Source organism: Hemiscyllium ocellatum, chromosome 5, assembly GCF_020745735.1.
Source record: "Hemiscyllium ocellatum isolate sHemOce1 chromosome 5, sHemOce1.pat.X.cur, whole genome shotgun sequence".
Classification (NCBI taxonomy): domain Eukaryota; kingdom Metazoa; phylum Chordata; class Chondrichthyes; order Orectolobiformes; family Hemiscylliidae; genus Hemiscyllium; species Hemiscyllium ocellatum.
In genome coordinates, this window is record NC_083405.1 from 15,370,910 (window position 1) to 15,393,454 (window position 22,545).

The 22,545-nt window shown below is 41.4% G+C and overlaps 1 protein-coding gene across 1 annotated transcript in view; it reads left to right on the top strand.

Moving 5' to 3' along the window:
- myo10 (myosin X) overlaps nt 1-22,545 on the top strand; it is a 338,767-nt gene that overhangs the window by 276,480 nt on the left and 39,742 nt on the right. Inside the window, exons 30-34 of the mRNA XM_060824560.1 lie at nt 2,808-2,863; nt 4,534-4,676; nt 12,367-12,555; nt 17,238-17,395; nt 20,333-20,456. Coding sequence (XP_060680543.1) covers nt 2,808-2,863; nt 4,534-4,676; nt 12,367-12,555; nt 17,238-17,395; nt 20,333-20,456 — 670 coding nt within the window. The remainder of the gene's footprint in view (nt 1-2,807; nt 2,864-4,533; nt 4,677-12,366; nt 12,556-17,237; nt 17,396-20,332; nt 20,457-22,545) is intronic.

Consider the following 22,545-nt stretch of genomic DNA (forward strand, 5'->3'; position numbering starts at 1 on the left):
AGGGGGAGAGTGAACAGCCAACAGTCATGGTACATGTCAGTACCAATGACCGAGGGTTTAAAAAAAGCAATGAGATCCTGCAACAGGAATTTAAAGTGTAAGATAGTATTTAAAGATGGCTAAGGTTGTGTAATCTCTGGATTACTTCCAGTTCCATATGTTACTGAGTATGGGGAGAGGAAAATATGCCAGATGAATGCATGGCTACAGGGATTGTGTGTGTTGGGTGGGAGAAGGTTTTTTCTGTGGATACAACTTCTGGAGTAGGTGGGACCTGTACAAGCTGAACAGATTGCACATGAACTGATATGGGTCCAATGTCCTTGCTGTTGGGGAATGTTTAGACTAATTTGGCAAGGGATGGGCCGCAAAGTAAATGTGAAGTTGGAAGCCAGGTCCAATTAGATTTGGAAGGAATACTAGGACAGTCCAGCAGGTGGAGCAACATGAGCATAAAGAGGCACATGGGAACTTGTATCTACTTTTAATGCAAGTAGCTTGACTGGTCAGGCTGATTAAACCTGGGCTGTTGATCAACATGTGGGACTATGGTATTGTTGCAAATGCTGAGACGTAGTTGAAGGAAGGGCAGGAGTGGCAGCTCAATGTTCTGGGTTTTAAAGTTTCACATGTAAGACAGATGGGGTCATTGCATTATTTATAAAGAAATCCATCTCTCCAGTAATGAGGGAGGCTGTGGAACATAGAACAATCCAGCACAGAACAGGCCCTTCAGCCCTCGATGTTGTGCTGACCTGTGAACTATTCTCAGCTCGTCCCCCTGTACTTGAAGGCTCTTCAAATGAGGTCATCTGGGTAGAGTTTAGAAATGAAAAAGGAGCAGTCATCTGGCTGGGATTATACCTCAGGCCTCCCTACAGTCAGAGGGAAGGAGAAGAGTTTGTATGTCGGCGGGACAATGACATACTGGTTAGCACTGCTGACACACAGCGCCAAGGAGCCAGGTTCAATTCCAGCCTCGGGTAACTGTCTGTGTGGAATTTGCAAATTCTCCTCAGTCTTTGTGGATTTTCTCCAGATGCTCTGATTACCTCACACAATCCAAAGATGTGCAGGTTGGGTGGATTGACCATGCTAAATTGTTCACCATGTCCAGGGATGAATTAGCCATGGGAAAAGTAGGATTGCAGGGATAGACTGGGTGTGGGTGGGATGTGGACTCATTGGGCCAAACACCAGGTTATGGTCCAATGGGGTTATTTGAAATCACAAGCTTTTGTAGCGCTGTTCCTTCGTCAGGTGAAGTGTAACTTCAGACATCTCCTTTAAACATAACCCCTTTTACCTTAAATGTATGTTTCTTAGTAATTGCCATTTCCACTCTGGGAAAAAGATTTCAACTATCCATTCCTTTCATAATTTGTAAACTTCGAATAGGTCACCCCTCGTCCTCCATTAAAGTGAGCAGGTTAAAGTTATAGGGGATTTTAACTTTGGTAACATTAACTGGGATTGCCTTACCGTGAAATATTAGATGGGGTGGAATCTTTCAAGTGCATCCATTTTGTGCTGGCACGTAGATGTTACGGAATTAAACAGATCAAGTCGTTGTCAGTGGGCAAACATTTTAGGGATCATGGCCAATCACTCTGTTTCAAATTCATTATGGAAGGAATAAAAGTAGTGCAGAAGTGTCCAAATTGGTGGAAGACCAGCTTAAATATTAATACACAGAATCTGGCAAACATACTCAGAATAGCAAGTGAGTCCACTTTTGGAAATTGGGGGTCATTTAAAAGTAGTATCGTGAGATTTCAGGCTCTACTTTTTCATCTAAGTGTGAAAATCAAGAGCAGCAGGTCCAGGGAGCCCTGCATGTCAAGGGCCATTGAGAGTGTGGTTGGCACTGCTGTTTCACAGCACCAGAGTTTGATTCTAGCCTTGGTTAACTGTCTCAATGGAATTTGCACGTCTCTCCATGTCTGTATGGGTCTCCTCCCATAGTCCAAAAAAGTGCAGGTTATTTGGAATGGCTATGCTAAATTGCACCATAGGGTTCAGGGATGTGAAGGCTCAGTAGGTTAACTAGGTGGATTACGGATAAATGGTGGGGTCCTCCTCAGAAGGTTGGTGCAGACTTGATGGGTCGAATGGCCTGTGTCTACGCTGTAGGGATTCTGTGATTTAATGAAAAAAAGAAGGAACCATATTTAGGTAAAGTACATTAAAAATGGGGTGGGGATTCTTCAAAAATAGAGAATATACATGTTGCTTAAAGAAATAAGGAGGGCAAAGACTGGCCATGAAATATCTTCAGCAGATAGAATTGAGGAAAACCCCAAGGTATTTTATAAGTATATTAAGAGCAATGGGAGTACTGCAGAAAGAGTGGAACACATTCGTGACCAAAGTGGCATTCTTTGTTTTGAACTAGGGCATATGGGTGAGAACTGAAATGAACATTTCTCATCTATATTCACAAAGTAGAAAGACATGGTAGCTGGGAATTTCAGATGGGATTGTGAGCTTTGAGAGCATTTTAAGATTAACCAGAAGGTGGTATTAGACGTTTTAGTTGGTATAAAAGTGTATAAACGTCCAGGACCTGATGAAGTGTATCCCTGGTTACAATAGGAAGCAGGGGAAGAGATTGTAGTGGCTGTGGCACTCTGCTGGCCATAAAAGCTAATATGGTTTCTCTGTTCAAGATTTTCATGCAAGTTGTAAAAATATTTCAATCTGAAGTTATAAAAGCTTTTGTTTTTTGTTTAGAATGTTGATATCCATACAGTTTTCAGCCAACTGTTGTCACTGTATACTGAAACAAATCATTTTTTTTTGTCTAGGGTACATTGGACGTAGGTTTGATTGACTCAGTCTGTGCTTTTGGTTCTCCTGACAGGTAATTATAAACTTTTTCTCATTTCTAACAAATTCCAAAGTTTCCAGAATACTGCAATTAAGCATATCTTCTCACCTTTGGCAGTATTCTTCGGTTTGAAACTAGGGCAAGTTCTAACCCTTAGTTTGAGTCCTGATTACCTGCACAGTGTTCCTTGGAGTGAACCAATTTGGAGGCTCCTGCAGTCCAATTAGGGACAGTGTGCAGTTGCCACAGATGGAACATCAATTGGGCGAATCCATGGCTAGGACAAGTGCGCCGTGTAAATACAGTTAGGACTCAACGTAGGTGCCTTTAGATTATTTTTTTTTAGATTAGACTTACAGTGTGGAAACAGGCCCTTCGGCCCAACAAGTCCACACCGACCCGCCGAAGCGCAACCCACCCATACCCCTACATTTACCCCTTACCTAACACTACGGGCAATTTAGCTTGGCCAATTCACCTGACCCGCACATCTTTGGACTGTGGGAGGAAACCGGAGCACCCGGAGGAAACCCACGCAGACACGGGGAGAACGTGCAAACTCCACACAGTCGCCTGAGTCGGGAATTGAACCCGGGTCTACAGGCGCTGTGAGGCAGCAGTGCTAACCACTGTGCCACCGTGCCTTCTGAAGTTATTTTCAAGTGTGGCTATAGTTGTTGGACCAATACTGTGGTGGGGAACCCATCTTGCCTCTGGTGGATGGACCTTGCCCATCAGGCACCCTGAAGTCACTGAAAGGAAAGACCACCATCACCTCCCCCATCGTTCTCCTTCCCCCACCAGAATCTTAGGTCAGCGACATCATTGGTCCAAAGTGTAGGTACCTTATTTACCATCGTTCCAGACTTCCTTCACACTTCCATTACCTGCTGCAGTTCCAACAAGCCATCAATCCCAGTGAGGAGAAAGTGAGGACTGCAGATGCTGGAGATTAGAGCTGAAAATGTGTTGCTGGAAAAGCGCAGCAGGTCAGGCAGCATCCAATGAGCATGAGAATCGACGTTTCGGGCATGAGCCCGAAAGTGTGTTACTTTCCTCATTCCTGAAGAAGGGCTCATGCCCGAAACATCGGTTTTCCTGCTCCTTGGACACTGCCTGACCTGCTGCGCTTTTCCAGCAACACATCAATCCCAGTGAAGTTTCTGGTCCGTCTGATTGGGCATTACCTTGAGGCAGGACGTGAGCTTGGAGGGAAGCCGAAGCCAAGATTGCCACAATGTGCTGGACCACAGAATGGGATGTGATACCCAGATATTTTACTCATTTGATGCATTTGTTAAATATCCTTAGTATTGGACTGCTAGTGGATTGGTAATATTTCAATTCATCTTGATTAATCTAAGATGATTACTGTCATCCAGTCAGACTAGAAAGAGTGTGGGAGTTTGTACAGCTTGCAGTTGAATATGTGGTGTGTTAAACACTTAATAAAGTTTCAATGTATGGAGTCAAATTGATTTTTTTTTAATGTTTCAAAGTGTATGTAAGGAGAAAAAAAAGCCATAAATTTGGATCTCTAGATTTGAAAAATCTTTTGACATTGAACAGAGGAGAGTAATGGAATGAATTGTTTCCATGAAATAGCAACATGGGAATAAATACATGCCTGTATCCTCACTTCATTGTTCTGTTGTAAATAATGTACCGAAAAATTATATGTAACCAGTGAATTTTTATTATAGACCCAATTCATTTGTGATTATTACTGCAAATCGCATCTTGCACTGCAATGCAGACACACCAGAGGAGATGCATCACTGGATAACATTACTGCAACGGGTCAAGGGAGACACAAAAGTAGAAGGTCAGGAGTTTATTATCAGAGGTGAGAACGTGTCACTTTAGGGTATAAATGTATTCTGCTCTCAAAAAATAAATTTGTACTATAATTTGATTTTCCCTTGTTAATAGAACTTGATTACCTTGCAGTGTTGTATCTTGTAAGACAAGCATTCCAGGTATTTTGAGACAGTTTTACTCAAACAGGCTACGATAGGTCAGTCTATTCTGCACGCAAATTGAAGTAATGTGAAACCATCTGGAAGTTAGTTTTGGTTAGAAAAGAAAAAAATAAATGAGGTTTCAGAAACAAATGAAACAAGGTCCTTGTGAATATAAAGAAAGCAGAAATGAGCTTAAACAAGAAACTAGGAGGACTAGAAGGGGCCATGCAGTGTCCTTGGTATGTAGGATTAAGGAGAATTGCAAGGCATATTATACATACAGCCAGTTCTGCTATAACACGTATTTCCTCAGCGCAAAATGACTTTAATACAATTGAAGAATTTAGACCTTTATTTGTAGAACACAAGCTTTCCTTACCTGCATTGGTTATAATGTGATTCTAGCCTCATTAGTTTAAATGGCACGGCTATTGCGCGACTTTCTTATAATGTGAGATCGCATGAGAACGGGACTACCGTGTTATATCAGAACCAACTGTATATTAAGAGTGAAAGGGAAACTAGATAAAGGGTAGATTCTCTCAAGGGCAAAGGAGCGAATGTGTCTGTGGAACTGGAGAAAGTGCTTGAGGTCCTAAATGATTCATAATAGCGTTCACCAAGGAGAATGATGGTAAGCTTAGGTTGATATTCTGTGACATGTTAATATTAAGAAGGAAGTGGTGTTGAGTGTCTTCAAAAATATTAATGTTGATAAATTGGTAGTTAAGTCTGATGAAATCTATATCCCAGGATACTGAAGGAGGCAAGGTGGGAGATTGCTGGAGCCTTGACAGATCTTTGTATCTTCTTTTGCTGTTTTCAAGACTGTAGCTAATGTTGTTCCTTTGTGTAAAGGTGGCAACAGGGAAAAGTAATTATAGGAGGGTAAGCATTGACTGGCTGAAGAATTACTGATATCTGATAGTCAGCATGGCTTTATAGAGGGGAACTGAAAAGTCTGGAAAAGCACAGCAGGTCAGGCATCATCCAAGGAGCACGAAAGTCAACATTTTGGGCATTAGCCTCACTTTCTCTCAGTTTATGTAGGGGAGATCTTGATTGAATATTTAGAGGAAGTAATGAAGATGGTTGACGATGGTACGCAGTGGATGTTGTCTACATGAGCTTTGCTAAAGGATTTGCAAAGGTTCCTACTGGTTTGCTGGTCCAGAAGATTAAGTCACATGGCATCTGTGGTGAGTTGGCAAATTCAGTACAAAATTGGCTTACTCGTTGAAGACGGGAGAAATTATGGAGAGGTGTTTTTCTGACTAGAGTTCTGACAAGTGGGTTTTTGCAAGGATCAGTGCCAGATATAAGGTAGTGCTCTTGGGAAGGTCAAATGGAAGAGGAAAGTAGACAGTGAGTGGCAGGACTTTTCTGAGCCCTGATGTACAAAAGGATCTTCAGGTGCAAGTCCATAGTTCCCTGAAAGTGTTAACACAATTGGATAAGGTGGTAAAGAAGGCATCGGGCATGCTTGCGTTTATCAGGCATAGAGTATAAATCTTGACAAGTGTAGTAACTGGTAAAACTAAACACTCAGACTCCGCATGCATGCAGCATGCATACTTTAATTAACTTGTCCACGAGGGGAACAGCTCAACTCGTGATACTGTCTGTTCACTGAAACAATAGAGAGCAGTTACACTTGTTCAGTGATACAGCCAATCAAATGTTTCTATGTTTTGAGCATTCCTTAATTTGCATAGATATTCACCAACCACCCACACGTTTTAGTGGGCTGTGAGCCAATGGATACAGCATGATAAAGGCCAGTCAAACCTCCTCCAACTTCCTGAGGGACTTTGTGTCATAAACAATTGGGGTGGCACCAATACATCTGCCATTAGACAAAAGGCAGTTTCACCTGCACAAGAATTTCATTGTGGGTACAGAACAGCAGTTTCACAGAAGTAACAACAGGTTAGGATCAAATTTTAGAGGCCAGTGTTCCTTCAAATTTTCCACACAAGTCATGTTTTACAGCTGTATAAAACTTTAGTTTCATCACCATTACAATATTGTGTACAGTTCTGGTTACCACAGTTTGGGAAGGATGGAGAAGTTTTGGATAGTGTGTGAAAGAGATTTGCCAGGATGTTGACTGGTTTGGATTGCATTTGCAATTAGAGGCTTGGGCAACTTGGATTATTTTAGCTAGAATATTGGACTTTGAGGGACAACATGATAGAAGACTATAAACTTAGGGGAGCCATGAAGCTGCATTCTTTTCCCCAGGGTGGAAATGTCAAACACTAGATGGCATAAGATTAAGTTGAGAGGGGAAAAGCTTAAAGGAGGTAAGTGAGATGGGGTTTGTTTTTGGACAGAGGATGGGGTGAATACCTAGAATGTGTTGCTGGGTGGTGTTAGAAGCAGATACAATAGCAACATTTAAAAGGTTCTTAAACAAACATGAACAGGCAGTAGAGGGATTGGTTCAGAATTGCACCTTGGTGGCACAGACATAGGGTATCCAAAGGGCCTGTTGTACTGTTCTATGTATCGAGGAGGGGTTATACACTGAGTCTCGTGAAACAGCACTGGTCACAGTCTGCAGTCAGAAAAAACACTCCTCTATAACTCCTTCCTGCCTCTGATGACCAAATCAATACTGTGTCCAATTTGTCAACGTACCATGAATCACATGTGTCTTAATCCTCTGGACTAACCTACTGTGAGGGACTTTGTCTAATGAACATTACTAAAGCATTGACAATGCCCACTGCCTTACTCTTGTGCCATCTTTGTCTCTTACTCAAAAAAAACTCAATGAATCACATTTGTTAGCCAAGACCTCCCTCCGTTGCACAAAGCCATGTTATCCCAAATAGGTCCGTGCTTCTTCAAATGAGAGTCACTCCTGACCCCTGAGAATCTTCTCCAATAATTTCCCTGCCACTGATGGAAGGTTCACCAGCCTATAATTTCGTGGATTATCGCTGTTGTCCTTCTTAAACACAGGAACATCATTGGCTGTTCTCCAGTTTTCTGGGACCTCACCTTTGGTAATAAAGTATAAAATTGCATTAGCTCTTCTGACAACTTACTGTACCTACATGATGCAACCTTCCATGATTCATGCACTGAAATATCGAGATGTCTCTGCAACCTCCCACCGATTAGATAATACGCTTTTTATTCTTCCAAAGTGAACAGTTTCACACACCATACTCCAGTGGTCCCTCTAAGCTGCACAGCTACAAGATCCCATGCATGCCGATCACAGAAACGAGTTCTATGTCCATAAGTCACTGCCACACATAGGTCCTGGAGGCCTGTACGGCTGGAACAAAGATTAGAAGTAACACTCAACCAACCTATGTCCCTTTGTGGCTCCTTATCTCCTCTTCACAACTCATTTTTTTTCTTCTATCTTTGTGTCATCAACAAATTTAGCTACCACACTTTTGACCATTTCATCAAAATGAGGTATCTATATTTTAGAGTATTGAGGCCCCAGCACCAACCCTGTGGCACACCGTTCATGACATCTTGCCAATCTGAAATAGGTCGACTTATTGCTACTGTCTGCTTCCTGTTAACAAGCCAATCTTTTTATCATTTTACCACCCACACTGAGATTTCATTTTCTGCAATACTCTTTGATGTAATACCTGATCAAATGCCTTCTCAAAATCTAAATACTATACAGCAACTGGTTTCCTTTTGTCTACAGCATGAGTCGTTTATTCAAAGAACTCCAGTAAATTAGTTAAATATGATTTCCCTTTGACAAAGCCATCTTGGCTCTCTGGGTTATCTTGATGTTATGTGTCTGGATGAGTAACTCTTCAGAGGGTCGGTGTGGACTTATTGGGCCGAAGGGCCTGTTTCCACACTAAGTAATCTAATCTAATCTAATTACGATGTCCTTTTTTTTGTTATTTATTTGCTCTGACTGTGTGCCCTATTAGCTAACATCAGTTTATGTCCTATTTACTTGGTTTTCAATTACGTCACTGTCCTACTTAACCTTATGCAAAGGCATCAGCTTTATGTTTGAAGAAGCATCGGTCTGAAACGATTTCTCCACCTTCCTTATTTATGGTCATGGAGAACATTATTTCTAACACAGCTTTCAAAGTTTTTCACAAACATCTGTTGTACCTTCCCATCCTGTCATTCTGTTGTCATCCCACAATGCAGTTCTTCTATAAGGATCCCTTTTTCTTGTTTAGTGCTGATCTATGAGATGCACCATTAGACAAATTCAGCACGCACAGATTTACCACAACCAGTTTACATGCATTAAAGGGAAAGAAGTAGAAGCATGATTCAAAGGGTAAATAATGCATTGCGTGCATAGGTTTTCATGTGAATGGGATGGGAGGTGAGGAGGTGGGACTGTTGTCTCACAGCTGTAACTTAGACTGTGTCTGCCTGGACTAAAGAGCTAATTCAGCTGCTAATATCAATAAGCTGACCCCAATTCCCCATTCATCAACTATCCCATGCTCCACACACTTTCTGTCACACTGAGCATCACATTGTGGTCTTGGCCATAATGCAAAAATATAACCTGAGAGAAGGGGGCAAGTTCATGATCCATGGAGCCACTGACGTTCCATGAGTATTAAACTTAAGAGCACCAACAGAAGGTGCACAGGCCAAGACAATCTTGTAAATTCAATCATGCTATAGTGTATCCAAAATTGATCTATTTAATATTGTCCATTCCTTTAGAACCTTTTCTTGTTCTAGAGTTCCAGTCGGGTAATACTGGTTGCAAAATGGCCAACGAAAGCCTGAAGTTCCACCTCAACTCTTTTTTTTGCTGCCAATTTCTTATTTCCCTTGTTTCTTAAGAGATCAAAAATCTGTCTTTCACTGCCTAAACAGAATAGACATGGTGATTAGTAGAAGGATTAAGAACCAGAGGACAGTGCTTTTTTTTCGATTATTCACCTCAAGTCAATGGTGACAGGAGGACATTTTTTAAATGCAGTGACCGGTCACGGTTTGGAATGTCATACCCAGTGTTTTAATGGAGACAATCTTTTCTTTAAAATGAGGGCAGCATGGTGGTTCGGTGGCTCCGTGTTTAGCACTGCTGCCTCACAGCACCCAGGATCTGAGTTCAATTCTAACTTCGGGCAACTGGCATTCACACATTCTCCGCATGTCTGCGTGGGTTTCCTCCAGTGCCCTGGTTTCCTTCCACAGACCAAAGATGTGCAGGCCAGACTGAATCGCCATGGGAAATGCAGGATTATGAGAGAGCTTGGGGTCATGGCAGGGGGAGCTGGTTGGTCTGGGTGTGATGCTGTTTGGAGAGTCATTGCAGACACGATGGGCTGAATGGCCTGCTTCAACACTGGAGGGTTTCTATGACTCAATGAATTGAATTATTATCTGAGCAGGTAATATTCGCAGTGCTGTGAAGGAATGGGTAGTTTCTATCCAGTCTGGGGGCGTTTGTCAGGCACTTCTTTTTCACAGAAAACAGCCTCAACTTTTTCCCGTTTAGCTTATATATCCCTTCCAAAAGTAACTTTCCAGAAATAAAATTAGTCGTCATCCAATACAGTCTTGTTTCTGGTATTGAGCCAACTTGGATCTGAACTTGCCAAAAAAAAACAACCAAGTTGGTTCAATGCTACTTTCCCTTAACAAATCCATGCTGACCGTGCTTAATCTAAGTGATATTCAATACCATATTTTGGATCCTTTTACTCATAATCTAATCATCTTTGATGTGAAGCTGACTGGACAGTCTTTATTTGGTGCTCCCATTTTCTCAATTCTCTTTTTAATCATTGATCAATTTCAAAAGTACTCTGGTCCTTGGGCACCATGCGGACAGGTAGAGAGGATTGAAAAATGATGGGCCAATCCTTTTATTTCCTTTTGCTTCTCTTAATTATCTTGGCCTGATTATAAATCCATTCTCAAAAGTGCTGCATTGTTCAGTGTGTCTTTTATTATGTTTCTCCCCTCCATCATTTCACATCCTTTTTCAACTCGAATGGCTGCATCTTTTGTGAAGTTGGACAGAATGAATTTTCAAGCCTCAAAGGTGACTTTGATTGAGGACTGAAAATCTTGACCCAAGCTGGTGACCTGGTTTCTTCAAGCCATTTTAACCTCATATAACAGGTAGCTGATTAGGCCTGTTAAAGTAGCAACAGGGGTCTGTTTAGATGCCTGAGATCAGCATCTTGTAGCAGTCTGTAGGCCAGCAAGAGAAGCTGTTGCCGCTTGCCTGATTATAAGGCTAACTACACCTCAACAGTGATAAGGCTTATGCCCGAAACATCGATTCTCCTGCTCCTTGGATGCTGCCTGACCTTCTGCGCTTTTCCAGCAACACATTTTTCACCCCCAACAGTGATAACCTGATTGCAAGAACTATGTATTTTGTGCACAAAATGTACACTGAAGCACCTATTCTGCATTCCTGCCAGCTCCACCTGCACATTACCTTCAGCTAAAAGGCCTTAACCGGGACTCGAGAGTTGAGTGTTTGGTCACGGAACATACCAATTACGTGGGCACTATGTGAAAGCACAGTGAGCAGCTTGTGCTTAGCAGCAAACCCACACGCCCTCACCTGCCCAAAACCTCTACAACCAACACATGGGTGGGATCTCTACCTAAAATCTCAAAGGAAACTGCAGCCAAAAGTACTCCTTAAGAATCATGGCCACAAGTCTCCCTCTTCACCTACATATTACCTTTTCTTTGACATCAAAACAGGCCCTCTATTTTTTTACTCTTAATAAGTAAATAAATAATAGATCTTGCTTATTATTTGCGAAGGGAACTGATTGGTTCTATTTCATTGCTTGTATAATTCCACACCACACTTGTGCATTTCAAAGGTTTCTGCAATGCTGATCTTTCAGTATCTGATATGATTTCATTGTCTTATCCTGCCCTGTAACATCCTTAAAATCCTGTGGATTTAAGGGTTGCTACCATCTACTTTGTGGGAGGATTTTTGTCCTAAATCCTTCGTGGCTTCTCCTTGAATGCCTTCCATTCCTCTTGCATTGGTTTACCTCTAATGAGCTGCTTCCAACCCATTTACTAAAGCACATGTCAATTTTAAAAGCCCAAAAACTACTTTTCTTTCACCATGACCATCTTAAATCTAATTGAACTTTCTACAAAACGTTCTCTTAAATCATCCTACTTTAATTTGCCCAGTTTCATTTCCCTGCAGTTGAGACCAGGGCTGTGTATTTTGTGTTTTTTAAAAGAAAGATGTTATTATTCACGTTACATTAGTTGTTTATTAGAGCCAGGTTTTGTAGAAATGACGTAGTTCATTGATGACTGTGTATCAACATAATACTACATTGGAAATTAGTTTGAATGAAATGAAAGAGAAATTAGGTAATCAAATTTTTAACAAAAACTGGCACAGAATTGGTTAAAACCATGACATCATTTGTTGGGCCGTGTGCTTGCAGTCTTTGAAATCAGTTGTAATTGCAGTTTGCCCACTATAGGCTGTTGAATGCAACAATTTAGGGAATTCATTGTTAAGATTTTCTTAAAAGCTGTAAACTATACTCGGGTAGTTATGAGAGTGTATAATTTTTTTTGTGCTTTTAAAAGGATGGCTGCATAAAGAAGTTAAGAATGGTGGTAAATTCAGATCCTTGAAGAAGCGTTGGTTTGTACTGACCTATAATTCGCTAGATTACTACAAGAGCTCTGAAAGGAATATGGTCAAGCTTGGAACCCTGGTACTGAATAGTCTCTGTTCTGTCCTGCAACCTGATGAAAAGATTTTCAAAGAATTTGGTAAGATTCAACTCTGTTTTCTGAAGTGTAACTGTTGTAAATTTAAAACAAATGTAGATTTTTAGAATGGTGATATTTCAAGCAGACATTATCTTACGTGGGCTCGGTGGCTGTTTGTATGGTTGAAAATTATGCCTGAAACGGGCTCCATTCCTGTTCTAACTGAGGTGGACTTGAACTTACTTCATTGCCCTATGCCTGAGAATTTAAGGCCATAGCAAAGCACCATTGACTCAAATTGTCAGGGAAACAGCTCAGAATAAATCATTAACAGACAATGAGCCAACAATCGGTTTCAGATTAGAAAAGATTCCCTACCATGTGGAAACAGGCCCTTTGGCCCAATAAGTCCACACTAACCCTCGTAAGAGTAACCCACCCAGACCCATTTCCCTCTGAATGATGCATCTAACACTATGGGCAATTTAGCATGGCCAATTCACCTGACCTGCACCTCTTTGGCTTGTGGGCGGAAGCCGGAACATCCGGAGGAAACCCACGCAAACACGGGAAGAATGTGTAAACTCCACACAGACAATCGCCCAAGACTGGAATCGAACCTGTGTCCCTGGCACTGTGAGGCAGCAGTGCTAACCACTGAGCCACTATGCCGCCCCATCTGGTCAGACGTCTTTAGGGAAAAGACTTCAGAAGGAGTGATTTGGAAGCGTAAGTACTGTGGGTAAATCTATGTTAATAAACCGTTCCTTGCAACACAACGAACATCACAAAGATTAATATTTCCAAGAAAATTATTTCAAATTTCCTATTATTCAGAGCTTTAATCATCATGGGCACAACAGCATATTAAGTGTATACCAAAAGGTAACGTCTACAGGATTTGTCCATTGATGAGCCCAAGGGATCAGCTGCTGATTTCAGTGAAGATGATTATCTAGTAGGATGGAAAACTAACATTGAACCTCATCCTATCATCTCATCAAGTGATTTGTTTAATATTTCTCCTAATGTTTTAGCATTGGTTGGGTTCTCCTTTAAAAACATTTCTCCCCCCCCCCCCCGTCTGTCCAAATAACTTTTTAACAAGTGTAGTCCATGGCTCATATCAAGATGTCAAATCAGTCCGTTCACAAAAAAAGTTTAACACTTGATTCCAATTTTTCACCCTGTTTCAGAGGAATATTTTGGTGCACAAAAGGATACATTTAGGGCATTTATAGAGAAAGTCTGATTTCCTCTTGATGTTCTTGCATGTCGCTATGTCAAGCGTGTCTACTCTGTTTTTGCAAGGTTTGTGAAGGTTTGTAGCTCAGGTTGAGCTTTAGTGTGTAGGTTTGCTCGCTGAGCTGTAGGTTTGATATCCAGACGTTTCATTACCTGGCTAGGTAACATCATCAGTGGCGACCTCCAAGTGAAGCGAAGCTGTTGTCTCCTGGGATTCCTGGGGTTTGTGGTGATGCCATTTCCTGTTTGTTTTCTGAGGGGTTGATAGATGGTATCTAGATCGATGTGTTTGTTTATGGCATTGTGGTTGGAGTGCCAGGCCTCTAGGAATTCTCTGGCATGCCTTTGCGTAGCCTGTCCCAGGATATATGTGTTGTCCCAGTCGAAATGGTGTTTTCTTTTACTGTTAGTGATGGTTTCCCATTTTACACAGAAAATGAAAAACTGTTTTCCTCTTTGATATCATTTTCATGGCCTAGGATTTAGAATTAACTTTATTGTCACGTACTTAAATGATTACATTGAAAGATTTACAAGGCGCCAGCTGAGGTACATAGGTACCTAGGTACAGATGTTTAAGTACAGATTCTGTGGAAAATGCATTTGACAAATAAAGAAATAAAAGTCTAGCTTTCCAGCTAAAAGGAATAAATGAGAAAAATAAAGAAAAAAGTTCAGAATAACAATCCTTCCAACCCAGTCCGTGTTGAGGCTGAGAGTCTGAGTCGGCACTTAGACCCGGACTTCAGGACATCACTGAAGAGAAGGAAGGAGTAAAAAAGACAAAAGTGAAAAAAAATAGAAATGGATGGAGTGGACGAGTTCCAGCCATCAAGCCTAAAGTCATCTTGGAAGAAGGTGACAAAACTTTAGGAGCTCATGAGAAGTTTAAAATTTTCTGCAAGGTGAATGTTTTGACACTTCCAAATGTCAATATTAGCAGCTGAACTGTGCAGATGTCACAGGGATTTGGCCTTCAAAAGGCACGTTGATGCTTACGTTGACAAGTATTACATAATTGTTCACGTCAGTAACAGCACTTTTCCAATGGAGAAAATGTCATAATGTATTTAAGGAAGTGCAGTTTTATAATCAATGGGTGTAGTAAGTCCAAAAGTTATGGCTAGACCATTCAGGAGAGATGTTACGATGCACTTCTACACACAAAGGATAGTAGAGGTTTGGAAACTATCTTCATTAGTTGACGCTTGATCAGTTGTTAATTTTAGATCTGAAATTTCTTTTGTTAAGCAAACATATTAAGGGGTATAGGCCAAATGAAGGTGATATGGAATTAGGCCACAGATTAGCCATGAACTCACGGAGTGACAGAACAGGCACAAGGAGCTGAATGGCTTACTGCTGTTCCTATGTGTCATGTTTCTGTTCTGTGATTTAATTGAAGTTGCAGATCTGGCTGTTTTGCTTAAGGTAGGAGGAACATAGAACAATGTAGCATGGAACAGGCCTTTGGCCCTCGATGTTGTGCCGACCTGTGAACTAATCTAAGCCCGTACCCTTCCACTATCCCATCATCATCCATGTGCTTATCTAAGGATTGTTTAAAGCTCACTAATGTGGCTGAGTTAAATACATTGGCAGGCAGGGCATTCCATGCCCTTACCACTCTGAGTAAAGAACCTGCCTCTGACATCTGTCTTAAATCTATCACCCCTCAATTCGTAGCTATTCCTCCTCGGACAAACTGATGTCATCATCCTAGGAAAAAGACTTTCACTGTCTACCCTGTATAATCCTCTGATCATCTTGTATGTCTCTATTAAATTCCCTCTTAGCCGCCTTCTTTCCAATGAGAACAGACTCAAGTCCCTTAGCCTTTCCTCGTAAGACCTTCCCTCCAGACCAGGTAACATCCTGGTAAACCTCCTCTGCGCCTTTTCCAATGCTTCCATATCCTTCCTGTAATGGGGTGACCAGAACTGTACACAATATTCCAAGTGCAGCCGCACTAGCATTTTGTATAGTTGCAGCATGACATTACGGCTCCGGAACCCAATCCCTCTAACAATAAAACCTACTAACACAGCTTATACCTTCTTAACAGCACTATCAACCTGGTGGCAACTTTCAGGGATCTATGTGCATGGACTCCAAGATTCCTCTGCACATCCACAGTACCAAGAATCTTTCCATTATCCCAGTATTCTGCCTTCCTGTTATTCTTCCCAAAGTGAGTCACCTCACATTTATCTGCATTGACCTCCATTTGCTGCCTCTCAGCCCAATTCTGCAATTTATCCAAGTTCCCCCTGCAACCTTCAACATTCTTCCACACTGTCCACTACTCCACCAACTTTAGTGTCATCTAACCCATCCACCTATGCCTGCGTTTAAGTCATTTATAAAAATAACAAACAGCAATGGTCCCAAAACAGATCCTTGTGGCACACCACTAGTAACTGGACTCCAGGCTGAATATTTTCCATCAACCACCACTCGCTGCCTTTTTACAGAAAGCCAGTTTCTAATCCAAACTGCTAAATCGCCTTTAATCCCATGCCTTTGCATTTTCTCCAACAGCCTACCATGTGGAACCTTATCAAAGGCCTTACTGAAGTCCATGTACACCATGTCAACTGCCCTACCCTCATCCACATGCTTGGTCACCTTCTCAAAAAACTGAGGTTTGTGAGACACGACCTGCCCTTGACAAATCCATTTTGACTATCTGCAATCAAATTGTTGCTTGCAAGATGATAATAGATCCTATTTCTCATAATCCTTTCCAAAACTTTTCCTACAACAGATGTGAGGCTCACTGGACTAAAGAATGGTCTGGTCTGAACAATGGTCTTCACTTCCCCTACGTTGTTTGACAAGCACTCTGTTCTAAAATGGAAATCTGTTCTATCAGTGGAACTGGAAACTTGCACTCTGACTGCCGTTCATTATGAATGATTCAAAAATCATCAAAGCTTTTTATGAGATTATGGCTTTAATATTTGTTTGCAAACCTAATAAGGACTTGAAGGATTTCAATTTTATTTCCCCTCAAGGCTCTTGGTTCAATATCAATAATAATGAGTTTGAACTAAAGGCTTTATTAGATGTCTGGAAATTGAATTTTTTTTGATGATTTCAAAATAATTCTCATTACTTGCATGGGTCTTGAGAATAACCTGTATTGCATGCAGGCCTTTAAACCATGTTGGAAGCTGCATTACTGTGGTGGGAAACTGATGGGTGATGTGTAACTGGCCTGGTTTTGCATCATCAGACTCTCTCACTCCATCTTGACTACCGAAATACACTGCAAACCTGAGCCCTGTTTGAAAAGACGAAAAAACCCCATTAAGTCGTCAGGCTTACATGTCAGTGGAAAATCTTTCACAAACCCGGACAGGGATTTGTTCATGAATACCTTTCTGGCCATAAATGCTTCCATGTAATGAAAACTCAATTATCGGCATCTGATTTTTTGCTACCTATTTTCTATTATATTTAATATTATTTATTTGTTCTTGGTTGCCTGACAGGTTATTGGAATGTCACTGTATACGGCCGTAAACATTGTTATCATCTTTACACAAAGCTTCTGAATGAGGCAACGAGGTGGGCAAATGCCATCCAGAATGTTATTGATACCAAAGCACCCATCAATACACCTACGCAGCAACTTATTCAAGACATCCAGGTAAAGAAATAGGTACAAAGTTACTAAAATTCCCTCTGTGTTATCGGGAGTATAATTTATCATTGGCTAGGAATAGACTAGTGTTTGTTGTCCATCCTCAGTTGCTGTTGTAAGTGATGGTGAGCTATTGTGTCTGAATTGCTGCAAGCCATGTAATGTAAATATGTCCACATTACTGGTATTAATAGAATTCCAGGATTTTGACCCATCAAGAATAGTGATGTAAAAGTCAGAATGGTGCATTAATTGGAGAGGAATTGGTCATGTGACTGTGGTTCCATGCATCGAAGTGGAAGTGAAGTTTGGAGGAGCTGTTGAAGGAGCTGTGGCAAGTTGTTTCAGTACGTTGCTGCTATGTATTTCCTTTACTGTGCATTAGGAATAGTGCCAGTGAATGCTCAAGATAATGGATGAGTACCATTCAGGCAGGCACAGAGTATTCCATCATGTATGTGCCTTGTAGATGTTGATAAGCTTTGGACGGGTCAGGTTAGTCTCTGACCTGCTCTTGCAGCCACAGCATTTGTATGATTGGCCAGAAACTGAACTAGACCAATGGTAATCCCCAGGGTCTTGATGTAACAAAATTCAGTGAATGTCAAGAGGACATGATTAGGATTCTCTTTTTAATTAGAGATTATCATTACTATACAAAACCCTGGTGCGGCCACACTTGCAATATTGTGTACAGTTCTGGTTGCTCCATTACAGGAAGGATGTGGAAGCATTGGAAAAGGTGCAGAGGAGATTTACCAGGATGTTGCCTGGTCTGGAGGGAAAGTCTTATGAGGAAAGGCTGAGAGACTTGGGTCTGTTCTCATTGGAAAGAAGGCGGCTAAGAGGGGGATTTGATAGAGACATACAAGATGATCAGAGGATTAGATAGGGTTGACAGGGAAAGACTGTTTCTTATGATGACATCAGCTTGTACACTACAAATTGAGGGGTGATAGATTTAAGACAGATGTCAGAGGCAGGTTCTTTACAAAGAGAGAGGTAAGGGTGTGAAATGCCCTACCTGCTAAGGTAGTCAACTCAGCCACATTAGGGAGATTTAAACAATCCTTAGATAAGCACATAGATGATTTTGGCATAGTGTAGGGGGACGAGCTGAGAATAGTTCACAGGTCGGCGCAACATCGAGGGCCGAAGGGCCTGTTCTGCGCTGTATTGTTCTATGTTCTTTGTTTTATTACCTGGAACTTGTATGACATGAATGCTCATTGTTTGTTTCAGAATCTGACATGTTGCAAATGGGGTTGTGCGTTATGCAGTCATCACCAAACATTCCCACTTCTGAACTAATGACCGTGAAATGATCATTGATGAAGTAATTGAAAATGGTTGGGCCTCAGACAGTGAGGATTTAATAGCAGAGCACTTAGAGAGGAGAGGTAGAATTAGACAGTCAGCATGAATTTACAAAGGAATAGATAAAAATGTGATCAGAAAGGAAACGAAGAGTAGGAATAAATGGCTATTTTTCCAAATGGCGGGCAGCAACTAGTGGGGAATTGTAGAGATTAGTATTAAGATCCCAGCTGTTCATAATATATGCTCATGGTTTAGATGTGAGTACAAAATGTAATAACTCAAAATTTGCAAATGTTGGTGGGGCGGGAGTGAACTGGTGAGGAGGATGCTGAGATGTTCCACTGTCATTGGACAAGCTGAGTGAGTGGGCAACTGCATGGCAGATGCAGTATAATGTGCATCAATGTGAGGTCATCCACTTTGGGAGTAAAAACAGGAAAGCAGATTATTATCAAAACAGCTGTAAATTGAGAGATGGGAATGTTCAGTGAGACCCAGATTTCCTCATGTACCAGCTATTGAAAGGAAGCATACAGGTATAGCATGCTGTGTAAAGAAGGCTATGTATTTCCATTCCACTATTTCCTATTTTACTAGTATTACCTCTAATGTTATCGCCCGTGATGCCCCATGCAAGAGGATTAATCACCTGCAAACCCCTGTGATCATAGAGTTTTTGAACATACTTGTAGCTCGGGTTGTGGATGAGGTCACAGATTTATTCACTGAGCTGGTGCGTTTTCCTGCAGATGTTTTGTCTCCTCGCTAGGTGACATCATCAGTGTGTCTTGACAGAATATTGGTGGTTGGTATGGTTTTGATGTTGTCTCCTTTTTAGTATTCTGTGTCTGTGTCTGAGTAGTTTGTATGCAGTTCCAATTTAATGTGTTTATTGATTGGAGTTGCGGTTGGAGAAGTTCTCTCTCCTATCTCTGTCTGTGTGGTTGGCAAAACAATGAAGGACATGACTTCCAATAGGACAATGTGACCATTCCAGCACAGGGAAAGCAGAGACGAGAGGATTCTCGCAAGAGAATTCCTGGAAGCCTGGCACTCCAACCAGAACTCGATCAGTTAAACACATTGAACTGGACCCTATAGACAAATCACTCAGACACAGAACCTAAAAATCAGAGACACGTAAATACCAGGTGGGACAGACCACCAATACTTTACCAAAGACACAATAATGATGGCACGTAACGGGGGCGACAAAACGTCTGCAGAAAAACACACCAGCTCAGCGAGTGAATCCACGGCCCTTTAATCATGTTTAACGCTTTAATTAGATTACCTTTTAATTGAATGTAAATGGAGTCTGTACAATGACCTTGATAACTTCACCTTTCTGATGAATCTGCGCCACAGCAAAACCTTGGGCCATTGGAAAGCCTTTTGGAGTTGGAGTGATCACACCTGAATGAATTACTTCATCAATTCTTCCTAAAAAGATCATATTTCTCACGTAGGGCAACAGCACATTGTACCGCAAAATCACTTTGCTCTCCAGTAAGGATCTGTTATAACAGTCTAAGCAAAAGCATGGTTAGCGATTAATGAGGATTTACAATGTTTTTTGGAAATTGGAGAAAGAAACTTAATTTTTTGTGTCCTGTACATCAGGAAAACAGCCTGAATATTGACGTTGTGGAACAAATCTACAAGAGGAACCCAATTCTACGTTATACACATCATCCTCTGCATTCCTCACTTTTGCCACTACCATACGGAGACATCAATTTAACCTGTGAGTAAGGAATATCTGAAAGTTACATTTCTATAACATTGGGATATCTGGTCAGCATGGACGGGTTGGACGGAAGGGTCTGTTTCCATGCTGTACCTCTCTATGACTCGATGAACTGAGTGTCACAACATTGTCAAACAACATTTGACACCAAAATACGTAAGGATGGTGAAAAAGCTTGGTATTAAGACAGGTGCAAAGAGGAAAGAAAGATAGTGATTTAAGAAGGGAACTCCAGAGCATAAGACCTCAACAGGGGGAGGCACAACCAAGCAGTGATGAAAACAATGGAAATTGGAAATGCTCACAAGTATTATAGAATCCTGGACTGGTTACAGCACAAAGCTATTCATCCTGTCGAGTCTGCGCCAACTTAGCACAATAGCAATTCAGCAAATCCTGGTGCCCTACTCTTCTCCTGTGCTGTAAATTGTTCTTTGGAAGCGCTTATTCAACTCCCTTTGAGATGTCACAACTGAATTTGTATCCACTACATTGGAGAGTATTCAAAATCCTAACCACCTTTTGTTTTAAAAAACAGTTTTATTTCATAAAACCTTTGATCCTTTTGCTGTTCAAGTTCAGTATATGCTTTCGTTACCAACTCCCTCGCCCAAAGGGAACACTATTTTCCCTCTTTTCTGTCCAGACCTCTCAGGATTTGACCACGTCTATCAAATCACTGAACCTTCTCGAAGGAGTTGACACTATTCCCGTTCAATACAGCCAAACAACTGAAATCCCTCAAAGTTTGGGAGAAGATTTGTAGCTTGGGTGCTCGTTGTTGTGGTTCTGTTCGCCGAGCTGGTAGTTTTTGTTGCAAACGTTTCGTCCCCTTTCTAGGAGACATCCTCAGTGCTTGGGAGCCTCCTGTGAAGCGCTTCACAGGAGGCTCCCAAGCACTGAGGATGTCACCTAGAAAGGGGACGAAACGTTTGCAACAAAAACTCCCAGCTCGGCGAACAGAACCACAACAACTGAAATCCCTCCTTCCTGTGAGCACATTCAACTTCATCCCTAATGACTTTGGAAGGAAAAGCCCAGAATCTTTGATATCCTGTTCCTTTAAAAAGACCTGGATTTTATATTTTATTGACCACTTTCTCAATGTGACTGAGCATTTCAATAATCTCTGCAGATGTAGTCCTCGGTGTCTCCACTCATGCACCTCCTTGAGAATTGTATTTTTATTTTATGTTTTGTTCTCCCTCCCATTTCATACTTGTGTCCACTTAAGTGAGATGGCTATGAGTTTGGATCATTCACACCAACCTGTCTGTGTCCCCTTGAAATCTATTGCTGTCTGCTGACAATCCCTCCACATTCATGTCACCTGAAAATGTTGATGTCATGTATTTGAAAGTGCATGTCCAGCTCTTTAGTATAGCACAGAAAAGACACATTGAGTCTGCACTGACATAACTACAATTAAAAATGTGCTAATCCCAATGTTTGTCCCATATCCTTGATTGTTGTGATATTTGAAGTACTGATCCCAATACCTGGTGAAGATTTTAAGGTTTCCAGCACCCACCCCAATCCTCCCCACCATCACAGACAGGACATTTCAGATTCCCCCTGCTGAGTGAAAAAGGTTTTTACCCAAATCCCCTCTGAATCTCCTGCTCCTTAACCTAAAACTATGCCCTCTCATGATTGATTTTGTCAAGCAAGGGGAAAGCTATTCTCTATTCACCCTGTCCATACCCCACATAATCATATGCATGTCAATCATGTCTCCACTTAGGTTTTCTTTAGAGCAGAGAAGACTTATCTAGTCTCTCCTGGTAGCTCAATTTCTCCATCATAGGCAACATCCTGGTGAACCCCTTCTATACCTCCTGTAGTGCTATCCCATCCTTGCTGTAGTGAGGTGGACCAGAATTGCACACAGTACCCAAATTGTGGCCTGACCAACACTTTGTACAACTCCAACATTACCCTTATACTTCATGCCACAACTGATGAAAGCAAGTGGTCCATACCCCTTAACAATCCTAGTCACATGCTTGACCAACTTGAGGGCTCTGAGAATCATTTCCCCAAATTCCCTCTGTTCCTCAAAGCTACGCAGTGTCCTGCCACTCAT